Source organism: Ostrinia nubilalis, chromosome 3 (assembly GCF_963855985.1).
Source record: "Ostrinia nubilalis chromosome 3, ilOstNubi1.1, whole genome shotgun sequence".
NCBI classification, from domain to species: Eukaryota; Metazoa; Arthropoda; class Insecta; order Lepidoptera; family Crambidae; genus Ostrinia; species Ostrinia nubilalis.
In genome coordinates this window covers 6,684,868-6,710,126 of record NC_087090.1, presented here as the reverse complement: position 1 = coordinate 6,710,126, position 25,259 = coordinate 6,684,868, and the positions used below count along the sequence as shown (strand labels likewise).

Genomic DNA, 25,259 nt, shown 5'->3' with positions numbered 1-25,259 from the left:
TCGCAGTGAAAGCGGCAAATAAATCGTGGCAAGAAACAATGAATGCATTGTTCACTCAAATTGGACGAAATAATTCACCTATACCATACTCTGAAACTTTATAGTGCTCGAAAGTGAAACGCTTGATAAAAATTGTATCGCGACAGATCAAGGTCCGCACGAAATATGGTCCGGCGTTGTCTAAATTAAAATGAAAGCACGTATTAAACTTACAGTTATTTGACACTGTAGACAATGTATTTGCAAGTCTAGACGTTTAAGAGCTTTTATTTCGCTTTTTAATCTCAAATGTGATCAAGAAAATGTTCTTGATCACATTTGAGATTACTGTGCAATTGCACAGTAGCCGACTGTTGTGTTTTGTTGAAAAAAAGTCGAACACACTTTAGCAAAACAATAACAAAAGCACAATCCTACAATTTAATCCGTAATCCAATCAAATCCAAATCGCGGCCCGTTATTACAAAGCTGACTTAAGACCATACCTACCAATAATATTATTTGCATAATGAAAAGACTAATCTTTGCGTTCCGAGCGACTCGTAATTAATCGACGCCATTTTTCCTTAACAACGATCGTCAACTAGTGGAAAGTGCCTGTTAAGAGTTTGGCATGGAATCGAACACTCGAATACTGGTATTGTGTAATTCGTTACGGAGAATAAACTCAATTAGCGTTACTTTTAATTAGGATGAAATTAATCACCTTAAACGCTAGATATCAGTGTCAGTGTAAAGAAAGTTTTAGAAAACTTTTCTATTGATGTTGTTAAATACCGTATTGACACTTTGAACGACTTTCATCGTATCGAATTTAAAAATGGGTGTATATCTCCTAGAAAAAAAAATGCTAAACAGATTCTCAATCAATTGAGATCCGAAGAAGTGAAAGCAATTACATCTTTTATACAATACATAATTAAAAAGATGTACATACCAGGCTTGAAAATAAACAAACGTTTATGTAATGCACTATTTTCGCTTTTTATTCATTCATCATAAAAATAAAGATTACGTTTAGCTTTATATACTCGTAGTTTCGCAATCGTGTCATACTGAATAGGTAAGTTAAATCAAAGTCCTATAAATATAAATAAGTTATGTAACAGTGTTTATCATTAAACAATAAGCAAATAAGCTCATAAAATATGGGTGTTGTGTTGTGGCGGAGTTGAATAGGCATTGTGAACATTATATCGATTCAACAATAGGCCAGCCGAGGCTGCAGCGTGACCCAGATATAACACAAGTGACCTGTCATGAAAGGCTGTTAATACTGTTAGACAAATCCAGTCAGCTTAGGCATTAGGCGGAGCCTGGTGTGAACTAGATGCTCACTGCATTATGTAACTCTGTAAGACGGGAATTGGGTATTCATAACAATACAAAATGTTATTTCAAGTAGTTTGTATCGTTGATGGAAGCTGTGATGGAAGTTTGATGGAAGATGAGTAACTAGACATGTATACTATAAAGGTTCAACGAGGCATAAGATACAAAAAAATTAAATAAATTCTGAGGCAGTATTTTAAGCGGTGCCAAATTATTTTTGTAAGACTGAAAGAATAAATTTTAATGAGACTTAAATGCCAATAATTTTAATAATTAACGGTGATAATTAACACAAAAGTTTGAGCTTATTTATTATTGAATTTCAATATGTCAAACATGTCAAATCTATTCCTATATTTTACAGCGCAATTTCAAATTCTATCCATGTCCCGAACTCGATGTTATTAGGTAGTCTTCATCCCGGAAATGAAAGCCGAATATGTACAACACGCTGTTTCCGTTGTGCGACCGTGATTTACAGTGCTTAGTTTATTAATTCATCATTCATCAATAATATTTTATGCATTGGAATTAATATTCATAGACAAAGAAATGAAAACCTATTTTTTTGTGAAATTATTTCGTTTTAATCGTAGTCAAAATAAAGCATTTGCACTATCCAGGGCCACAGTATTAAAGTTTTTGCCCATTTCCCTTAATGTTATTCTGAATTTATCATGATAGGCAATAAATACGATATCGGAACGTGTTCATTTATTTGTAGATAACAAATAATATGAGTTCTTTCAGCATCAGCCTGAAAATTTTAAAAAGAAAATGCGTTCGCGCTCACAATAGGAAAATACAGCAACGGTATTTTTATTTCAATGGGTTAACTTTACCAGATTATTATCCCTTAGCAAACTTGGTGGTAATAAAAGCTAGTGTAGTCTCCCCTTAGATCTAAAACTCTTGGTTGGTGATATTAGGTCTCCCGAGCTCTCAAGTACCCGTACAGATGGCATCGCAATTTATATAGTGGCGCCATAACAATGCACGAGGACTCGCTAGTTACGACTTGATTTGCGAATATATTACTTCATCTACATGTTTTTGACTGCACTCGAGGTACTGCAGCCGGTGGTTTAGGCAATAATTAAATTATTAAACGTGTTGATTGTGTTTACTTTTGTAATTATAAATAGGTACCTATCCATTAAAAAACAATTCATCATGATAACTGGACCGAAACTAAGCAAAGAAATCAATTAAAAACATAATTACAGGTAAAAATGCAACGACGTTATAATTTTAAAAACCAATAATAAATTCAGACAAATGTAACGTGTTCTTAATACCTAACTTATGAAACGTGGACAAGATGTTACTTAAAGGTTTAGTTTCTAAGATTATGAGATAAAAGCGAAAGCGAAAAGACAAATTTTTAGGTAAGTAACTTGAAATAAATCTCGCTTTAAACTTGTACGAGACGACGAAAGTTAACAACCTGAAAATAATGTACAATACGCCAGCCACGTTTATTGTACTTACAGACGTAACATGAAGTTGGTTCGTTTAAGAGAAACTAAGGAGACCAAGTTTTAAAAGAATGTAGCTGGAATTAACAGTTTGTGTAAGAAAAACCAGCCAAGTGGGAATTGTAATTGCGTAGATTTATTATTGTACAGTTATTATGTATAAATATTTTTTTTATTCCAGATTAGTTTCAGGATAACATTTGATTTGATATCTCATAAATACTAACCCTAAATTTGCTTTTGTAGCCATGAAACATTATGAAACCTTATAAAAACAGTAATAGAAGTACTATAAGTACCTGGATATGATTTTCCTTAAATTGCTGTTTATGTTGATTGATCACACTGGCCCATAATCTGAAACAATTATAAAATACTTTAAGCATAATTAGAAAATAAAATTAACATATTAACATCTCATTTTATTTCAATAGGCAATTATATAAAGTAAATATTATAAAATAAAATAATAGTTTAACATAACAATAAAAGTTTGACTTTTTATTTATATGTATCAGTTTTATTGTATCTAAGTGTGTTATCCGTATTAAGGCGAACTAAAAGCAATAAACTCAGACGTGGCCGCCAAGTGGAGGTTTAATCTCCCTTTATAATTTGACGAGGGTTCGCTTAGTTTCAATTTTACACTTATTCGAGGAATTAACTATGATAAGAGCTTTCGATTTACCTTTATTATTGTGCTTTATAAAATATTTAGGCTGAGTTGCATCACCTATCTTTGACTGTAACTATAACGATAACCGGTGGTTTTTGTATGGAGTTTGGATTTTTGACTTTGTCAAAGTTAAAGTAAGATAGTGCAACTCAGCCTTAATATTCAAGTAAGCGAGCAAAAACTGTCTATTTATTAGAAATACATGAAAAAAGAAAGTAGGCTTTAATTATAATACATGCTTACTTCACCTGTTCAATAATATTTACAAGAATCGGTTGATTGAATTCGATATTGGATGTTTCATAGAAATTGGTTTGTAATCGAATGTGTCCATTATTGAAATTCGTCTTGATATGTTCACACACACGACTGCACTTTCCAATCCCGATTATTCGCACGGCCTAAAGGGATTCAATTTTGACGGATCAGCATACCCAAACATTCGCTTTTAACTTTTAGTCGGGGTAAAAAGAGCAAAGGTGTAACAGGCGCATATTGAGTGTACAGAAACAAATTAGCATTTCACAGACGTGTGACAAAATGCCGGCACTCTGTCGACTTAATGAACTCGGAACATCGTCATTAAACGGCTTTACGCGGATGTAAACGTTCCTTAGATGGGTCTTTGCCTAAATTTAGCAATTAGGGGTGCACTCCAGGTGCTGGTATTGATTGAGGGGATCCCGTGCACTGAGCTCCCCGGAGGATGTTAGTTTAGAATTCGTTAAACCTCGGAGCACAAACTTTGTTTGTGGTGGTCTGATGAGTTATTTAAAGATTTTTGAACATTAATTTTGCATATAGCGATGCAACTGGTTGTTTGAACTTTATACTAATACGCTGCTTTATGATGGGATAAATGCTTTGTGTAAATGTACACTTAAGTTTTCACTTCGAATTGTTTAGCTGTGCAGTTTAGAGAACGACTGTAAAATTCTATTTTCTTTCTGTAATTTCAATTCAAACAAGCAGGTACAGAAGAGGTCGTTGTATTAAATATTTTATCCAGGTTCATGACCCAGGTGTAAGTTAGTGAAGTGAAATACCTAGAGTTAGGTTCTAACAAACAAACTTAAAGGTTACTCTATAAAAAGTAACGACAACTCGAAAAAGATGCTTAGCTTATTTACGTGCGAGCGGGCTGTATTTTTCTGAAAACAATTAGGTTTTTATAACAAACTTTTATGGATGATAGATACTAGTGCGTGCATTAAAAGTTACACCTAGTGCTTGACTGACAGAAAAGGCTGACAGACATAACAAGCTCCAAATCACGTAACTTCTAAAAAATTTGAATTTTGTTTGTATTTCCCAAATATTTTGTATTTGATATTTATGGGCGTGTAAATAAACTTCGCTAACAATGCTTCGAACAAAACATAGCACACAAAGTCAGTGAAATAAGGATATGAATAAATCATGTGTAAGTGACGCGCGCGTCGAATACTGATGTAAAATATAGGGGAGAGGGGGGCAGCTTTGGACAGGGGCAGCTTAGAACAAATGAATTTAAAAATCACTGGTTTAGGCTACAATGGTATAAATCATAATTTATATTGTCAGCACTGATGCGCATAGCTGTCACATCTCATTTTTAATATTTAACTGCAGGTTAACCGGTAAAAGTGTTTTTTTGTTTTTGACTGCCAGTTTCGCACTTTTTTATTTTGGTTCTAAGGTTTTTGTGGGCGTAGTTTTATAAAATAGTGAGTGGTTTGTTTACTATATGGAAGTTTAAATAGTTTTAATGAAGATTTGATAAGAAATTGCAACATAAAAGTATGTTCCGTTATTAAATTTATGTTTTTTCTGGAAATATACCCATGGGGCAGCTTTGAACGAAATGGTTGGGGCACCTTTGAACTTTATCAATTTTCTTTTTTAAGTGGTATTATGAAACTTTAAGTTTTCTTATACTTCGTAGAAGGTTCTTACATAAAAAATAAGCAGATTGCTTTACTGTGACAGATAAAATTTCAAGCTGGGTGAGACCGGGCAAAAGCTATAGTTTTAGTAGTTGACTGATATTTTTTAAATTATGCAGTTTTGGCTTTGATGTGTCATTAAACAGAAAGTTTATTAGTATTTAGTTAGTTGTTATATCTTATATTTACTTTTTTAAATAATATCCCTAAGTTTTGTGTAACTTTGTAGAGAGTGATTTAAAATAAAATAAACATGTTAAATTGATCCCAAATGACACTGATCATTTAGAATTTTGTTTATTAATTATTTAAAAAATACACATTCATAAATATTCAGTTTTATTTCATTGAAAAAAATACTAATTCAAAACTGCCCCAGGCGTGTTCAAGGCTGCCCCGACTACGGGGCAGTTTTGAACATTTACAGGTCTGTGCAAAAATCTAAATATCTTAATAAGCGTTCATGAACAATTAAAAAGAACATCATTATTTTGTTGTGTGATAACCATGACCTCTATCTAGGAAGAAAAAATTAATGAAATCAGTCAAATTTAGAAGATATTTAATAAAGTATGAAAATTGTTCAAAGCTGCCCCCCTCTCCCCTAAATAGCGAAAAGTGTGTCGTGACATGAAGGCAGTGTTCGTGAAATATTCGATATATGTCACGCGGCCATTCCCAATCTACGGACTGTCGATACCGGAAAAACGACAGAATTTGGGTAACTGCCCGTATACATTTTTTATTCCAATTTGCGGAATGTAGGATGACACCACCCGGGACTAACGGCACAACACACCACATAATATGTATCGATAGCGCAAGGGTGTTGCGCTATCGATACATATTATGTGGTTTAAAGTACCTACACTACCTATACCCTCGGTTTGTTTAGAATGTTCGAATAAGATCTCTATTTGGTTCTAAACAATACTTGGCAACCTCGGAAGTGATATTCTGTATCGTAGCTATAAATCGTAGTTAGAAATATGAGTAGGAAACATATTATTGCGATATCCGTAAATTCCCATTAGCTTCGAACACAAATTGTCAGTAGTCTGGTTTAATGGAAATAAAGTATATAATGCCATGATAAGGATATGCTATCAGAATGTCCTGACTCTGAGCCAGGATGGCTCTCCCTGGCGGCTGGCCAAATTCCTCCGATTCACATTCTGTACGACCGAGTAAAAATTTTCACGATTTATTAGCATCGAAATCTCATCTAAGCAGTAACTCAAGAAACAAATAAACTACAACTCCAGTTGAGAAGACCACTAAAAGAACCGTGAAGTTAGTGGGAAAAGTTTAAATTAATAAAGGCTAGAGTCAAAATTTATTTAAACAAAAATACAGACTGTATAAATAAGCTGGAGAAGGCGAGCACAAAGTTAAAATAAGTATTTCGACAATTCGATAAAGTTTTAACTTGGCGTATCGTAAACTGGGCTTTCTTGGAGTGCTCTTCGCGAGTGTCTAAGCATCCTGAAGCGAGGGGAGTGGGGCTGGATATATTGATATTTCCAGAGTCCTCAAGGGTGTAGCGATCGCAGTCACTCCGCGGTTCGAGCCTCCTCGACGGCTCTACCGCCGGCTGATTGTAATCCCGCTTTGTCAGAATCCGTAGCGGAGACAGGAAGTGGTTGAGAGCCATTCAACTTTAATACGGATGTTACGCCCAATGCGCCCTCGCAAATATCTCCGTTAATATTTTATGCGTCAACGCCATGTTACATTTCAGCCGCTTTAGTCCCCCAGTAATCTATTGATCATACTGACGAAACAGTTCTACAGTAAATAGTGCTGTAAATTTTCTTCGTTTAACTTGTTCTGAAACTTTATAATCTTAAGAGTTGGTATTTAGAAAATTAAGTAAGTATTTTGTAGCTTTATTGATAGACCTTTAAGAAACAATCTCGAGATTCAATTATTTTTAACTGTTCATTGTACGGGCAGCAAACATGTTTATTTTACGCAATCATAATAATATTTCAAATGGCAAACAATGTGAGTGTTTCGACAGTTTTATTGATCACTGTTCGCGGCCGAGGCCGGCTGATATATGAGCAAATGTTAAAATCCCTAACGTATGAACTCCGCCACATAACCACGTTGTAATAACTACAAATGGTTTAAGCATTCGCAGGGAGACCGGATATCCAGATATCGAAAGTTTTGTTAGTGCTATTTTATTATGGGCTAAGATGAACTTTTCATAAAACAATTTTAGGAAATTTAAAATCTGATCACGTTGTGTGTGACAGAGGCTGTGAAAAATGTGATTATGTTTATTGTGAAATAGTTTCCGCAGTCGTCTAAGCAATCTGCATATACATATACGATATTTGCAAATAAGTAAACTGATGATGACTGCGTTGCTAAGTATTTGCATGCGCAATGTTTGAACACAGATAAAAATATAGGAACCATACTATAAACCAGTATGTACCTACTTATTATTACATTATCACGTTTGTCAACAAACAGTGACTATGGCGTCATCCTGTAAATAACAAAAAGTTCTTCATTTTAATTTAAAATATCCGCGAATTCTACATTCTACGTCAACAACAAGGACGTTGTATTCACAGTCAAAATAAAGAAACGATGACATCATTTTAGTCAAAAAGTCACAAGACTACACTGTCTTAAATTACGCCAGTGTTAAAGATGGTAGGGTTGTTTAGTATTGATTTACGGACAAAAGAATCAACACGAAACAGTGAATTTTCCAGACTTAATTCAGTGCTAGTACGTGATAGTCTGGCTTATCCAACATTCAATTTATAGAGCCCAAGTTGTTGCCAAAATTTCTTTCACTGTTTATTTTTTGTTTAGGTTCAATGGCACGATACGTGGAGCCTAATGGCTCTTTTGTGAAACCAGTTTTAACTAACTTGTTATAACACTAATTCAGAAACCATTACGTGCTGCATTTAGTCGTTTAAAGCCACAGTAGAATACACACTGTTTGAAAATAGTATAGTTAGTCAAAATATGTAACAAAATTCGTACATATTCATTAGCTTAAGTAGTCTACACAATCTGAATTTTGAAAGTGTTGTTACGAAATCATTAAATATTGATGAAGCTATTACATATTAATTATATGGTGACACAAATTTGAACTTATAAGATAAATCACATACTACTTAGATAAAAATAAACACAGGTATTTATTTCACACTACGACCTAAAAATATTTTGCCAGTGTACTGTATGTAGCTAGGTACTAGGTAAGTAGATGATCTCAGACTGCAAAGTTTCGGACTTAAGTGATTTATGTGATGATGTATACTCTACATCTGCTTATAAACTTGCATCATCAATTTCCATGTTATCAAGTTCCAGGAAAATGATCGATCTATGCATCGGAAACTAATAACGGAAGTGGCGCTCTGTATGTGGCGTTGATGACGTCACGGGCGCAGCAGGACGCAGCTGCCGGGCCTGGGAAAGCGCCGCGCCCCCGATCTCTCACCGCCTGACATTGAACGCCAATTATTACGAACTTGACTTACTTTTTATTATTCCACAGTCAACACCACCAACGAAGTGTCAGGCGTTGCGGCTTTTGAGAAACGACTGCACAAAAATGCAGTTTCAGTGTCACTTTAATGATACCACCTTCATTAACTTTACAAGCTGTATCAGTTAAAATACTTGTACATTTTGGCTGGCCTACATTTTAACATAAAGCTCCAAAAGACCTTAATTTATGACATACTCGTACATGAATACTTTCTCTCGAATTCGCATCGTTGCCAGGTTATAAATATTAATATTAAATTTAGAGGGCACCTTTTACCATTGTACAGATGCTTATTCACGATAATGTTATAGATGAGTGGCTTCGGATCGATACAAAGCGATGTCAATATTGTTCGTTTTTGTATGTTCGCGTGATAGAGCTCTGAGCTGCTATACTAACCTACAAGATTGAGCTTTAGTGAGTATTTTAGACTTATCAAAGACCGTGAAAAACCCAAAAATGTCTTAAATATGGAGGAGTGTCGTTCAGAATTTATATTCAAAAATACTGTGAAGTGCCGGCACAACAGTTTCATTGAAATCGCTTGGGGATTATGGAGATTGAGCCACGAAACAAAGAGGTGTCGGATATCCAGAACAGACGCCTATTGTCTGATCGGATATCTCGAGAGAGCAACAATGCCCATGAACTAAATATAGCCAATCGAAAATGTTTCTAGTATGGAAATAGAACTCCAATAAATACAAATCTAGGAAGCAATATTGCTTGGACGGTACTCTACATGCACGAAAATAAAGATTTTTTTTTAAAAGCAATAATAAAATAAACTTTTGTATACAGCTTTGTTCATGCATTTGCAGTTTAAATCCCTTTGCTTGTGACACTTGAAGTGGGCTAGTGCTGTAAATAATAATGGACGCAGACTTACTTATTTGCACTCCTGGTATTCTAGTTGCTAGTTTTCTTATAACTTTTCAGTTAGTTAAAGCTGCAGTTAGCAGTTAATCAAATGTAAACCAGAGCTTTACGGAGGCTAAAATTACAATCTAACATTTTACCACACTATGAATAAGACAATAACATTGTCCTTTTATCAGCACAAAAATGTTTTTTAATATTCCGCGATTTCCAGGAAATAGTACCTAATACATCTTAATATTCCATATCTGCAGTCGCGGGCTTTTGTGGGCGACGTGAGCCGAGCTACCGAGCCCACAGTCACGAGCACCGAGCCTTGCGGATTTCAATTCGCTTTGTCAAAAGCTGGCTGAGACGTTGGGAATGCGTTTAGAGACAAGAGCATTTGCTGCACCGATATCTTCAACTGCATGATAGGGCTGCTAATCTGCTGGAGATGTCTAACCACAAAAGCCTGAAGCGTGTGTACAAATGGCGGCACATCTAGGTCATAAGTAGTAATAAATCCTATCATAAATGCAACAAAAAATATTGTTTGAGTGCTGCATAATGTAAAGTACCTACGAGCAATGTTACTCGTATGCAAAAAAGTTCTGTTGTTAAAAATAACTCACCATTTAGCATACCTATCAGTTCGATTGAAAGTGTCAACAGCGGACTAAATAAACTGGGATGTTAGAAATCAAGATCATTGTTCTCTGATGACACATCAAACTGCTCTCCAAAAATACTGGTGTAATTTATGCACAGTTTGTTTTTGTTCAACACAATGCGGTTAACTAACATTATTTATTGTAGTCGTACTAAACAGTCAACTTTATTTTTCCAATGGCAGCCCTGCAATTCAAGTGGCCGCTGCGGTGTAAGCCTTTTTAACGCAACTTGGCAACAAGATACGAGACAAACTTTCTTGTATTTTTCTTTTAAAGCTTGCTCTAAATAAGTAACTGTCGTTAAATTAACCGAACTAAGCGGGAGTTTCCCATTATCTAGAGTCGTTTCAGCGAGCGTATAGGACTAATTGCATTTGCTTAAGTAATAGTGCCGTGTGTCTTCGTTGTACAAGTACCTCGACGTTAAATTGAAAATGTGTATCGGACGTGGTCCGTGGTCGCGGCCATGGGTCGTCGATGAAACATTTTAAAGCGTTGCAGAGTGAACGCACGTGTAATGGTTCATTGTTTTTGTGGTAAGTGGTCTGAGATTGCACAAATTGATGCTTGTATTTGAAGTGAAAGGAATTGTTCAGTTCCAGATAATGGCTTTACTCGTTTTGTTCTGTAACAATGATGTACTCGTAGCTCGGGCAGACCTATTCACCTATGTATGCTATTATTGCACATAGGCACGTACGATACAATTGTATTGCTTGTTCCGTTTATAGAGTTAACTTTACACGTAGTAAAACAAATCCAGATTATTTATACGATGACCTCAGTCGTCACATCACAGGGAATGTCATTTCAAGGATTTTTTCAACAAACATCGAGGTTCTAAAATACACACAGTTATGATAAGCGCAAGCATTGCTTAAATGACACATAAAAATTATATTAAGACGTTACATCATCCATAGTTCAAGGTTTTCGTTTCGATCTTTGTGTGTTTATTTTATTGAATGCATTTGAATCTTCTGCTGTCACGAATAAATCTCTGGGGACATTTCACGCGCCGCCTACTCGCGATCGTTTTCTGGATGCCTGATAGCCTGTCAATCTACTTTAGAGGATGCACTCACGATTGCGGCACTGCGGCGTCTTCAGCGATCCCATTGCTCCGGGGCGCGAGTGCTGCCGTCTAAAATCACACCTTAGTTGCATTACCATCTCCGTTTTTCCGTCGGATTTGTCGGCGGATCGATCGGGGAGGCGGCTCCGCGGCGGGCGCTTAGCGGAGTGGTTGTAAAACCAGTCTAGCGCGGCTGTCGCGTCTAGACGGCGCGTCGGGATCCCTATCGGCTGCCGTAAAATTATGCGACGCGGGCGGGCCATGCACCGTTGGAGGATGTCCGGGCAAATCCTATCTTTAGATACCTACTCATTCCATTAATTTATTGTCAAGTCGTTCATCTGACCGAAAAGCGGAAAATTTTCGACTAAAAGATACCTTACCTATTTTTCAGCCGGTTTTTGTCGTCGTTTTACAAACGTTTTAGGTAGGTACTTACATGAAAAACATGTATCAACCTACATACATGTTTTTCACTTCTACATCGTTAATTATTAAATTATAAATGTTTTCAGTAATTACGACCGCAGGATCTGTTATGTCCCGTTATTTACTACAGCGAATTACCTGCTCGGAACATGTTTTAATAAATGACATGTACCTACGTAACACTTTATAAAAAGTAAAAACACTAAAACCCAACTACGACAAAAAACGACGCTGAAAAAGTATAAAACAAGATTTTCAGAATACTAAACTGAACAAAGTTGCTAATGTAGTTGCATAGTAATTTTCATGTTTGGAAAACCGCAGTCACACGTTGTCAAAGTGCTACGGTAGGTAGGTATATGTAACGTGTGACTACGCCTTTCCAAACATGAAAATTACTATGCAACTACATTAGCAACTTTGTTCAGTTTAGTATTCTGAAAATCTTGTTTTATACTTTTTCAGCGTCGTTTTTTGTCGTAGTTGGGTTTTAGTTTTTTTACTTTTTATTATTTGTACTATTTTGGCGATAAAGTGTATTTGTGAAAACAAAAGTTAAATTGATGAACTAATAAGTAGTAAAGAAGCTATGAACGAAAAGATGTGAATTATATGCAATTAGCCCATGAATACAGGTAAAGTCACAAGCAAATGCTAGTAATAATATATATATTCAAAATGTACAAGTAAAGCGCTTTCAAATGATACCAAACACGGCATATTTATCTTAACTTTATTTTTTTACTCTGTATGTTTTGTCCGCTAGAGGGCGCCACATTAGATTTTGTGAAACCCCATATAGCCTATAACCAGCGGACAATGAGGATCATTTCGATTTTTAGCTGTGAATGCAGATTTATAGGGCTAAGAAATCCTTAATACACAGTCCAAAAACTTTTGTTCTACGACAAAAATTTACGAAGTTATGGCCAAATTACTAAAAAAGTTCACTGACCGCCCGGCGCGGGGACGATGACGTCATTATATCCGATCCGAACGCTGCCGGCGTACTGCGTGGATAGAAAATATTTTTTTCTAGCCAAACTATCAGTTTTAGAGAAAAACTTGTAATGACATTTATTCATCAGAATAAAGTAAGCTATCGATAGGTAATTTTTAAAAATAGAAATTGTGAAAAATATCACAAAAAATCCATACGCATCATATCAATCATACAATTCAATGGAACGCAGAGACGCGATTGGGGTCTCCGCGGTGGTATATTTGGCGATTTATTCAAAAAAAGTGTTCATAAGTGTTGTTAGAGTCATATCTTCTTCCAAGTAAAATATAAAAATGTATAGGTATTAATTTATTTCCTTCTAACAATAAGGTATAGCTGAGGCAGATACACTCTGCCTAGGCTACAAGACATTGCTATGAAGATCATTTCGATGTACACGCAATACCTACCTGTTATTTAGTTTTTCTGAGTTAAACCTAGGTACGTACCTACCTATCTATTCGCCGTTCCTATGGGCGGGCCAGCTGCTGCAGGAAAGGACACCTTCCTGGAAATCTATTTAATCTTAGCCTAGAAGCTGGGTATGACTCCCCCGCCCCCCTCCTTTCCCCAGGTCATAAGCTGGGCATGACTTCCCCCTCGGCCAGAAGTTGGTTATGATTTACCCCCCCCAGGCCCGAAACTGGGTATGACTTGACCCCCCCCCCCCCCCCCTCCCCCAGGCCAGAAGCTGGGTAAGGCTATCCCCTTCCCCCAGTCCATAAGCATAAGCTAGGTATGACTCCCCCTCGGCCAGAAGCTGGGTATGACTTACCCCCCCCCCCAGGCCAGAAACTGAGTATGACTTGCCTCTCCCCCCCTCCCACCAAGGCCAGAAGCTGGGTAAAGCTTGCCCCTCCCCCAGGCTATAAGCTAGGTATGACTTATCCCCCCCCCCCCCCATAGGCCAGAAACTGGGTATTAGCATCATATTATGTATTATTATGTTCAATACAAACAATCATTTAAGTTACACTCACCCCAACCGCGTCTCCGCATTCCATCGAATCCTATGAGCGATACTTATTTTTCACAATTTTTATTTTTAAAAATTACTGGTCGATGGGTTACTTTATTTTGATGAATAAATGTTATTAAAAGTTTTTTTCTAAAACTGATAGTTCAGCTGGAAAAAAATATTTTCCATCCCAATAGTACGCCGGCTGCGCTCGATTCGGATATAGTGACGTCACGCGACCCTGCGTACGTTGACTTTTAGCGGCAAAAACGGCCTATGTTTATTACTTAATATCTTCGTAAGTAATGGTCCGATTTAGATAATTCAAAAAGATATATCTTTCTTATGTCTTAAAGATTAACGTAGATACTAGTTTTATTGAATTTTCTACAACAGTACTGATCCTCATTAAGACGCTTCTAATGATATGTCATTTGTCGAATTCTGATAAGTAGTTTAGAAGTTACGAGGGTACACATGAACATACATACATACATACATACATACATACATAGCCTGTCAAAATCATAACCCTCCTTTTGCTTTGCCGTAGTCGGGTAAAAAGGAAGTTGCATAATTGTTGAAAAATACGCGTGTGATTGTTTAACTTCGAAATTAAATTATTTTTGTGATAAAATATCAGCCATTAGTGGTGAATTATGTGGTAATTACTTTTTTGTGCTTCATCGTTATAACTAACTTCACTTCGATGCATTATGAAAAGAAATCGGTGCGTTAATACTATTATATTAAGTTTATAAATACAGAGCCAAGTTTATTACCATTTTTGCAATTAATACTTTCCAATTCAATTCTTAGCGCAATGATTTAATTAATTATTCAGCAGGAGGCGTTCGAGCGATTCACGTGTGCGCCGGGGTTCCCACATCATGCCCGCTAGTGATGTGGCGATGCTTTACCTAATTTGGTATAGAATTTACCTGCTTCATAATATTTTGCAGATTTATTTAGATTATTAGAATTGTTTTTATCGAGACAATGTCGGTATTGTCCGAGTTAACAACGACTTTTATTGGCAATTTAATTTTGTTCTAAGCTTTGACTTGAAGCAAAAGTATGAACTAAGATTTATAATTGACTGAAGCCTGACCTGACTGAATACACCTGAACAATTCTTAAGCTATTAGCTTTGTCCAAGTTAATACAATAAGTTACTAGCAAAATTCTATTAGATTCAGATAAACTCAACTCCCCAGGTACAATGGCGAAAAGTGTGTAGGCGACACCATTAGGCGGGTTCGGTTTCATGCAAATAAATGTTGTTTAAAAAAGTATTATACGCTCTAGCTCAGGTAATACCCATTCACCCCGCAAGTTTCAGGGGGCCAATGCCGTAATTACCCCGCACAGTAGAGCGAGCGTGGGCGGATTGAGCAGCGCCCACAAGTTTTCTTTAGCTTTGCCATTTCGTAAGTGATATTGAATTAGGTGCGTGGGTATGTATTGGACAAGAAGTTGCAGTACATTTCTGTTTACCTATTATTTTATGATAAATTATACAGGGTGTTAGGTAAATGGGTATATGAGCCGACACTAGCCCATGTTAACATGGGCATATAAATGGTATGGTGAAGTCAGAAATTTGATATCATCATTTTACTTTTTTTAATTTTCATACAAAATAAATTTTATAAAATACGATTTCTATGAAAAATAAAATAATTAAAATGAAGATATCAATTTTCTGACTTCACCATACCATTTATATGACCATGTTAACATGGGCTAGTGTCGGCTCATATACCCATTTACCTAACACCCTGTATAGTAGGTACTTCGTTGGGAATAGTGTTGTTTCGGCGTTTTTTCGTAATATTTAGCTTGACTCCTCCGCTTAACAAGTACATATTGCATTTATTTTTAGAGCATAACATAAACGCTAAGTTATTCAACATACTTAATTACATTTTTATTTTTGATCTTTATCTTTAAGTTTCGGCTATGCAGAACCGTAAACTATTTCAAGTTTTGCGCCACTGTATGTGCATTATTTATTACCAACACGAGTATTATCGTACCGCTCTATCAGACTGCATTTACAAATCTTACTCTAGATAAACAGTGCGTTGAAAAAATTAACGTCAGTGCAACAAAGGAATCTAGAACATACGGACAATGCGGTCTTTACGAAACTCGTTAGTAGTTTGAGGTGTTAGCGTCTTTTCTCTGGTGAGAGTCTCGCTAAATGGCGAAACTGCTCGACAATCTACAATGGCGCAAACGCAACTGATACAGCATGTAAAGAACAGCCGCTGCAGTCAAGGTGATGGTAGTAACCATTATGATTATGAAACCACCTTCGGCCTGATCATCACTTACCATCAGATTAGATACAGACCAAGAGCTTCCTCGTTGTGGATAAAAAAATAGTCGGTCCTGCAACGGTATGTATGTCTAGATCTATATTTTTTATGACATTAAAATCCTGTATTAATTCTGACATACGAGTAGTATAAAATTAATAGTCTCTTTAGAGATTTTAATCAATTCTAAAAGTTGCTCTACAACTTCAGTTTCAGCCAGCGCTTCAGTGGTGTTAAAACTAAATATTTGACAATGACTTTATACTTTTCTATTAAGCAAATAAATTACGTGGGTTGTTCTATCTCCCTACGCTGTGCTACCGAGCGCCGGCGCAGTGTATCGCGGGTCATCGCGCACAACCTTTCACCGCGCCGCCTAACTCATGGGAGCCAGTGATTAATCATTCACGATTGTAAGCTTTTTAAATTGGCTACCAATCGTAAAAAGTACGTTATTATAGCTAATTCCGGTTCTAGTGGTAAGTGTACTTACCCGAGGTAGGTAATGACGCTTTTACCCAACCACAGAAAGGTGCGTAGTGACCGCGTATTTTAGTCAATTAAGGTCTCCAGTCACAATATGATACAACATTAGATATAGTATTTTTCGATTAAATGTCGTTACATTTACAAGTATCGTTATACTCAACCGGAAAATACTGATTTATTTGAAGCTTCGGACTTTCTTGGTTTCCTTATGACGTATTGTGTTCAACGAAAGAAACTAACATAAATACATATTTAAATAGATATTAAATAGAAAATGGATCGACCTAGAATACTGAAGTTACATACAATTCCGCTCGAGTTCTATCGCCGCCGATGCATTGCTAGCACAAAGGACATCCGACAACAATGAGTTATAGCACAATACTACATTTCCGTTATAAAATATAAACTTAATTAAGTGCAAACGGCTCCTTAATTGAATTAATTTAAAACAATATTGACGTTAACGGCCAGCCTTAAACGGGACCAGGAACAAAGGAGCGTTCACGCTGTTCTATCTCTTAATTATTCCGGTGTACACCGCAAATGGACGGAAAAATGGAAGCGCGAAGAGGATTAAGAATCATGAGATGAACTAATTTTTTTTCGGGAACTAATGACATACTATAGCATTTAATGATGGTCATCAAGGCCTAGTTTTATTTAGAACATTGGAACATATTATACAGATTGGATGTAAATGAATGAAAAACGAAGACCAATAACATTTTTATTTAGTAATAAAAGTAGGAACGATAGTAGAGTGAATAAAAATTCATATACACGTACATAACGTAACCTACGGTTAACTGCGCTGTGAATCGTCGCATACTCGTAATTTAGACTTTTGGTATTTTCAGAACGTACATTAATGTTTCGTTTCATGATCAAGCAAGCATCTTTAAAATTAACGCTACGTATTAAGTCTGTCTGAACCGGCTGTGGTTCTTGTACCTAAGTTTAGAGCTAATGGCAAGGTAGACAGTAACAGCGAAACCGAGCTAGCTCTTACGTCCAAGGTCTGTGGTTGACTCACTGCGCGTGCACGAAAGCCGGTTTGTTGGGACCTATACGTATAATTTCAGGTAATTACTGAGCACAAGTTCATTGACAACACAATTACACAGACGTAGTAGTATGACAGGTATAAATCTGTACCCCCAGTGAAAAGGGAGCTAAGTCGAAAATGGTGATTTTTGGGAAATCGCATTTGAAGTTAAAAAAAATCCTGCTTCGTCGCTATTAGAGATAACTGGGTGAAATATTTTTTAGGTGAAAGGTAATATTAGATATGATTAGGCAGTGTGCCAGTTTGGGAAATATAGCATGTGGTTTTTTCGTAATTAAATAAAAACCTAGTTATATCACCATGCACGACAACTTTACATTCGTGTAAAGAGATATAATGGGACATAAATCATTTTACACCACACTGAATTGACCACTCGCTAACAAGTGTAAAGTCATATATTTTACGCCATTTCTGTTGATATTTTTTTGTTTCTTCAATTTTAGAAAAAGTTGTAAAACAAACATAAGTAATTACACTATGAGGAATCATTATTTCAGGTCATTTAGGGTAAATAGTCCAAAAAAAATTACTTATATCAATAAACACCAATTTTGTGGTGAGAAATAAAATGTGTAAACTGATCTAACTTACATAATAGCGATCTAAGTATCCTAATAATTTTGTGTAAAGTGATATAAGTGGCGACTGTAAAGGAATAAGGCTAGAATTTGAGACTGAATTCTAATTATTTACTCCTTAAATGTTTATTCTGATCTGAAACTACTATTTTATTAATTATTACACCATATACCATGAATGATATCGGCCTAAATCACATACATTATCTCCTATTTTAAAGTAAGTATAGCTGAAGCAATTGTGTAGTAAAGACCAGAAACAACAATGGTTTCACATCAACTAATTAGACAGGAGACAGAGAAAAGTTTGTTTTCTACAATTGCCCTAATAAGAATCAAACCCTGGACCAGAGATGGTGATGTCAAGCAATATGGATTGCCTTTTTGGCCACAGAAGGATAATATAAACGTATAGTCATAAAATGCATTTGGTTTCAACAAAGAGGCTTTTAAAAAGCCCTTTAACACGTCCTAGTATTACTTGAACCCTACAATTATTTTGGGACATAAATTTAGCCACCCTTGTCAGCCTATTCTTAAATCATAAATAACTTGAAAATATCGAACTGCCTACGGCGGGAATCTTCTTAAATCAATAGAGACATGAATTAACAAGACATGTTATACTTGCGAACTAAGCAGATAAAGTCCAGCAACACATGCCATTTACATAATTATTTACTTTATACATAGTATCCATTCATAAGGACTTTCGTAGTTAGTTTTTCAGGGCAATCGAATATTGCACTTAGCCTCTTGATTAGACCATTGTGCGCTATTTGTAGTTTAATATCTTCCTATTCCAACCGCTCCAGATCCCTCCAGGTAGCAGCAGCCTATCTAGGTCGCTACAGGCCTTCTGCAGCAACCCTGGTGATTGGAGAATTTGAGCCTGTTGATTGCTACGCTTGTGCACTCCTTGTGCACGTGCTGCGGTTTTTCTTCTGCCTCCATGCATCTTCTGCACAGTAGGCTGTCTGTAACAGCTATATTGTGTAGGTGTTTGTTTAACATACCTGTTATTACACTTAGGACCTTGCGGATGTTGTCCATGTTTAGTTTTATGAGGCTGCGGGAAAACTTTTTCGATATATCTGCATCTTTATTTGCCTGCATCTTTCACAATCTTTCCATTCTGTGTGGTGTTATTTTTCTATTTTGGAGCGCAGCCAGGTCTTGATCTGTGCTTATGGTATCGGCATTATAATTGACCAAATACCGTCCTGTACGATCCCCTTCTGGCCAGTTCATCTGCTGCATCGTTGCTCAAGGAGTTACTGTGCCCTTTGATCCACTTCAGGAGTGCAGGGTAACGCCATTTGCGTCTGCAATAACTTAGGAGCGCGTCATGGCATTCCAATATAAGTATTATAATGTAGTATATTAAGTTGCTTTGTATTGCTTGCACTATCTGCGATTATTTTTATATTCAGACCTCGGATGTCCATGGTTGCAATCGCCTGTGCTGCTCTGATTGCATTCTGCTTGGAAAATTGTATTGTGTGTATCTAGTGTTGTAGATATTCTTAGTATATTTAGGTAATTCGAGAAGACACCAGCTCCCGTACCTTTTTGGGTTTTGGAGCCGTCAGTGTATATCCTAACTTCATTGATTCCAGAGCAATCTTGCGTTTCCGTTGTAAGCTGGATATTATATCTCCAGTCGAAGATGTGAACACAGGGAATTCTGTCGATGGGTGCCTCGGTGAGAGGTATTTCTTTTATTAGGGTTTTGTGCAGGATCGTGGAATGTCCTGTCTCCTTGTTTTGCTTTTATATGCCGTTCTTACCTTTAAGTCTTAGGGCGGCTGCTTGCGCTTCCTCCTGAATAAAGAGGTCTAAAGATCTAAGATTCAGAAGGTACTCAAGTGATGTCGATGGAGTGGTTCTCATACAACTAGTGCCCGCTATGCTTACTAGGCGTTGCAGGTTTTGGAGTTTTGATCTTGCTGTGGATAGTTGTGTTCTGTGCCACCACACAAGTGATCCATAATAATATGTGTAAGAGGGCCATACAATGAGTCTCTTGCACTGATGGAATGCTATACAGGCCATTTTTATTTTGTTCTCGACATGACTCGCCCAGTTCAATTTGTTGTCAAAGGTGATGAGTTTTGTTTATAAAGATTTCTGGTAGTTGGAGCTCTTGTAAATTCGATAATGCACTGATTAAGTACTTTTATTGACAACGTTAGGCACTATGAATTCAATTATATGTTTTACTAGTAGATTTATTAAAACTATTAACTAAATTTCTTTGATTTATAAACTACGACATTATTTTTTCCTTTAATCTGACCTTTGGGCTAAGTTGTATCATTTTACACCAAATAATTAACCAAATTATTAGTTGCGATTTTCAAATGTTTTTGATCTAAGTAACTTACAACATTTTACACGTCATCTTATATTGTTAATCACAAATTCAATCTGCACAACTTCAATCGTGTAAAAAGTAGTAACACGAGTCATACCTCTTGACACAACAAAAAAGTTAAAGAAGCCTCCGGTACACTTTGTTAAAAGTAGACATGTATCAATATACACGAAAGAAAAGTTCACAAAGCCTTACTTGTATCATTTGGCACAAAATTATTTTCTTTTCTATACGTCGTAGAAACATACCGATTAGATACAAAAATAGCTAATTTTTCAGAGATTCACATTATGTTATAAAGTCGATTTTGATCTAAGTCGAGTTAGATCCCTTTTCACTGGGGGTACAGAAATTACCTAAGTGTAATTGTAAAAGCTTTGGTAATAATAGCAACGGAAGTTAATTAATCTATTTTTATGAATGATTTTTATGCTAAGTACAATAATTAAATTAAAAATTATATTATTGCCTACAGTATTCCAAAGGAAGTATTTATTTGACTAAATATCTATTATTTTCTTCTCGATTTAACAAATAGGTACAGCTCGAGCTTTGAATGCTCTTATACTCGTACGAGTATGATATGTACTAAAAATGTAGAGCTGAACATTTCAAAAGTAATTCAATTTCGGACATCAAACTAATAAAACATTTTTATACCATTGTAGCAAGCAATGGTAACTGAAAATAGAGTTATTAGACACCAACATTTTCTGTTTAATGATGCTCAACGTTTAACCGAAAGGTCAAGAGAAAGAAGAGAACTTGAAATATGAACAGGCGAATTACTTTTGGAAAGAAACATTGTCATAACCGTTTCGTCCAGAAATTCTTGACAAACAGCGAAGAACACGGTACGTAATGAAAATCATTGGAGTGTACGCTAAGCAATCTTTCAGCTATATTGGGCCCAAAGTTGATAAATTACACGGCCACTGCGTTTTGATTAACGATTGTAATTATTTTTCCCACTGATTGCGGTTTAGTGCCACATACGTATAGGGAATCATGTGAAATGGAGGGGAAACTAACAATATTGGTTTTATTCGTAATCCTAGATTATGTAAGTACCTACTAATTTACGAAAATGTAGAGACGATCTTTCTGCAGTTTTATGGACTTGATATACCTATCTACTGTTGTGTAACGTAGGACTAGGAAGAGAGTAAATGATAAAAAGATGACCTTGTTATTTAAAAATGTATGATGTATCCTGTCCCATTTTTATTCACGCAGGTTTATACCGAACCACGTGTATCAATTCCGAGTAAAACGGCTTTTACCAAAAGTGATAGACGTATGTATTAGGATTAATATATGTATTTGATGTATAAATAATTCACAAAAATAGAATTATTTATACATCAATCATAATATACCGGCTTTATAATTTTGTTATTCACAAAGAGATCAACCAATAGTACCTGTTCCTTTACATACTCTACTTGTAAGCATTTAATACGCAGTATTTTTTCAGTAAAAAAATCCACCACAGAAAGAATTCATTTGAATCAAGGACATGACATACACCAACATAAAAATCTATCCGCAAGAGATGGAGCGCCATTATCTTTAGAAGAAGATGATGATGAGCCTAATCATGAACCAGGTTTATTATAACATTATTACGTTAATACTACATTTTAGGTATCATTAACAGTTGTCATCAAAAAGTTGTCATGTTTTTTTGTTGCAGAAAATGCGAAAGCATCTGGAAGACCTCTGTCGGTTGGTAAGTTATTAGACTTATTAGTATCAATCAAAATGAAATATTGTGGTCATTCTATCTTGAACGTCTTGTTCGTGGACTTATGTCCAGTACCTCTAGTAGGAAAAACTTTCGAGTTCGTTTCGTTGCGTATTCAAAGTGTCATCGAAAAATTTTGTATGAAAAATTAAACAGCGCCCCCTAGGGCGGCTATAATATAGGGGGCGCTGTTTAATTTTTCATACAAAATTTTTCGATGACACTTTGAATACGCAACGAAACGAACTCGAAAGTTTTTCCTACTAGAGGTACAGGTAACTAATGAATATTTTATAATCTGTCTACATTTAATCCCTATATGATTTTGTTTAGGTGATACCTTCACACCGGCGGAGTTACTTCCGATTACTCGGAAACTCATTGATAAAAGTGAGTCTTTAATGATTTATTCGTATTATTCATGTTCGTATTTTTTTACATCATGCAAATATTTCTTATTTCTAAAAAAGATAAGTTCCTGTTTATACAGTGGGTTCGATTTTTACTGAAAATACGAAGTGCTAAAAAATTACTGTGTTGTTTCGGATAGGTACCACTTTAAACCATTTCTCTGCTTACAGAGAAATAAAAGTAAAAATTATGAAAACTTTAATAATTCAGCACGATATGAAAGAACATCAGTTTCAATTTTGCTTTCATTTGGTACTTCTGGCTAACTTTTCAATAAGTACTTAGTAATTTGTTTCGATTATGTTATAATAAGCTTTTCAATTGGTTCTCTTGTGGTAATTTCTATGTAATTATTTGTAAAAATTAAGTATTTCTTTGATATTGAAAAATATTAATAAATTATTTTGATTCGCAGTTGAAAGACCGGGAGGTAAGTACTTATAAGTACCTACATTATACTTTATGCTCACGGGCTCAAATCTCAAATAAAGAAACCTTGCATATATCGAGCAATCGGCCTCATTACCACTTGACATCGGGTGAGACGCAGACCAAGAGCTTCTCCCTTAAGGGCAAAATAAATACCTTATAATTTTAATTACAGAAGGAAGAGGTATTGTCAGTGCATCGAAGAGCCCCGAAGATTTGGCTGACAAATTATTTTCAGCTTTCTGTGAGTTACTGGCTTTATAAATTTGAAACGTCTTATATCACTTCTGCTAAAAACAATATCCTTTACAGTTTTCGGTTCCAAACGAATTGTGACGTTAACTGGTAAGAAATACCATCCTTTGAATTGTGGTAAAATAACAAGTGTTTGATTTATATGATTGTTTTTTTTTCTGTCAATTTAGAACAAGATATTGTCGGGATTGACGCTCTACAGGCTTTGGCCCTTAGCGGAGAAGGTGAGGTGGTGGTACTACGTATATGGAAATGCGTGTTAGTACGTATTGAATTACTTAAGCTATACGCTACGCTGTGTTTAATTTTCAGTGACCTATCTCAGACAACATAAACATGTAACAGAATCAGAGCCGGCAACTGTCACGATGAGTTACAGAGGTATCGCATACGAGTATAAATGCATTTTATACATACATTTTACACACGAGTTATAAACGGACTACTATTTTTATAGGTCAGACTATAGCTGTCCCCAGTGAACCTAAGAAAAGTAAATACCTATGTAAGTTGATATTCCTTTCATGCACATGAATGATAGTACTTTTCCATCTTCAATATTAAACATGTACGGTTTTCAGTGCTGAAAAAGAATGACAACAAAAAGATTATAAAGAGATTTATTATCCGGAGAGGAGGTAAATAATTCTAATTATCTTTAAAGCTTTAATATTGTAAAAAAACGACTTAACTAAAACTCATAAATATTTTTTAAGCTATTAAGCTTGCTCAAAAATTAGGGAAGAACCGTCACTTGATTGTAAAGCGAGGACGAAAATTTAATTCAGCTAATAAGGTCAGCACAAATGCAGACACAAAGAACAGAAGTACCAGCACAAGAGTACCAGTAACTGGAAATGAAGGTAAAAAGCAAAGTAAGAACATTACGGGGTAAGGCATTCGCGGCATGTTGCTGTACGATTCACTTCGCAGCTGACTATTCTGTGTGCATTCGCATTTTTTCTGCTCAAAGGGAGCTCTATTATTTCAATGAAAACGCTTTTCCGCTGTCCATCTGACACCTTGACTATAAACTCGCTAGTAGGCTTTAGGTGCGAAGCATGATTTTTTGTCTGGGTTTAGGTGCCTTTTACTTATGTTGCGTTGACGACTAATCCTTTTTTAAATGAATACCACGTTCGTTACTAACTTTCTTTGCTTATAACTAATCTAGTAAGTATATCTTATTTTCAGTAACTACTAATTCGACAAACAATAAATTTTGCCACTGGCAATATGTGTGCTCAGTTCCGAACGATTTAGACACTTGTCAACTAAAAACCGACTGCACCAAAAATACAACCGACGTTGAATGTAAGTTGCCTTCATTTAAATCTACTTATAGCTTGTTTGTTACTTGAACCTCGAGCATATTTGCTCATTAGGATTTTAGATCAAGAACGGAGTTTAAAAGACTCGGAAAATTGCGCTTTCCCATTTTTGTTTTTTTGTTCAACGTATCTAATTTTACTCTCTTCTTTTTTAGTCCACGGAATTCCTCACAAACCAGACGAACATAATCCATCCGTACAGCAATTTCGTAAAATGAGTATGTTTTGTTGCATGCTTTTTAAAACTTTTTAATAGCTCTAATTCTTACAATAAAGTCTAATTTAAGCTTTCTTCTTTAGTGGGAA

The 25,259-nt window shown here is 35.8% G+C and overlaps 2 protein-coding genes and 2 long non-coding RNA genes across 7 annotated transcripts in view; 3 read left to right on the top strand and 1 right to left on the bottom strand.

Moving 5' to 3' along the window:
- LOC135087757 (uncharacterized) overlaps positions 1 to 25,259 on the bottom strand; it is a 175,221-nt gene that overhangs the window by 109,685 nt on the left and 40,277 nt on the right. For 2 of the 4 annotated variants that reach the window (XM_063982536.1, XM_063982538.1), the window contains exon 3: positions 3,110 to 3,167. The exons of the other annotated variants lie outside the window; for them this stretch is intronic. The gene's annotated coding sequence lies outside the window, so the exon portion shown is untranslated. The remainder of the gene's footprint in view (positions 1 to 3,109; positions 3,168 to 25,259) is intronic. 4 annotated transcript variants of the gene reach the window in all.
- Positions 21,749 to 23,116, top strand: LOC135088154 (uncharacterized). The gene is made up of 6 exons (XM_063983040.1): positions 21,749 to 21,843; positions 22,017 to 22,077; positions 22,258 to 22,389; positions 22,477 to 22,512; positions 22,861 to 22,917; positions 23,109 to 23,116. Exons 1-6 carry the CDS (start codon positions 21,796 to 21,798, stop codon positions 23,114 to 23,116), a joined length of 342 nt encoding a protein of 113 aa, XP_063839110.1. The 5' UTR covers positions 21,749 to 21,795.
- LOC135088279 (uncharacterized) lies at positions 23,544 to 23,832 on the top strand. Its single transcript, XR_010260990.1, has 3 exons — positions 23,544 to 23,611; positions 23,680 to 23,712; positions 23,793 to 23,832. It is a non-coding gene; the product is annotated as an uncharacterized LOC135088279 (long non-coding RNA).
- LOC135088278 (uncharacterized) lies at positions 23,933 to 24,263 on the top strand. Its single transcript, XR_010260989.1, has 3 exons — positions 23,933 to 24,003; positions 24,080 to 24,127; positions 24,204 to 24,263. It is a non-coding gene; the product is annotated as an uncharacterized LOC135088278 (long non-coding RNA).

Bases quoted from the DNA above. Each gene is read 5' to 3' on its own strand.
- LOC135088154 (XM_063983040.1), top strand. From the start codon at position 21,796: ATGGAGGGGAAACTAACAATATTGGTTTTATTCGTAATCCTAGATTAT. The intron at 21,844-22,016 runs GTAAGTACCTAC...TTATTCACGCAG, and splicing joins TATTCGTAATCCTAGATTAT to GTTTATACCGAACCACGTGT. The intron at 22,078-22,257 runs GTATGTATTAGG...GTATTTTTTCAG, and splicing joins TTTTACCAAAAGTGATAGAC to TAAAAAAATCCACCACAGAA.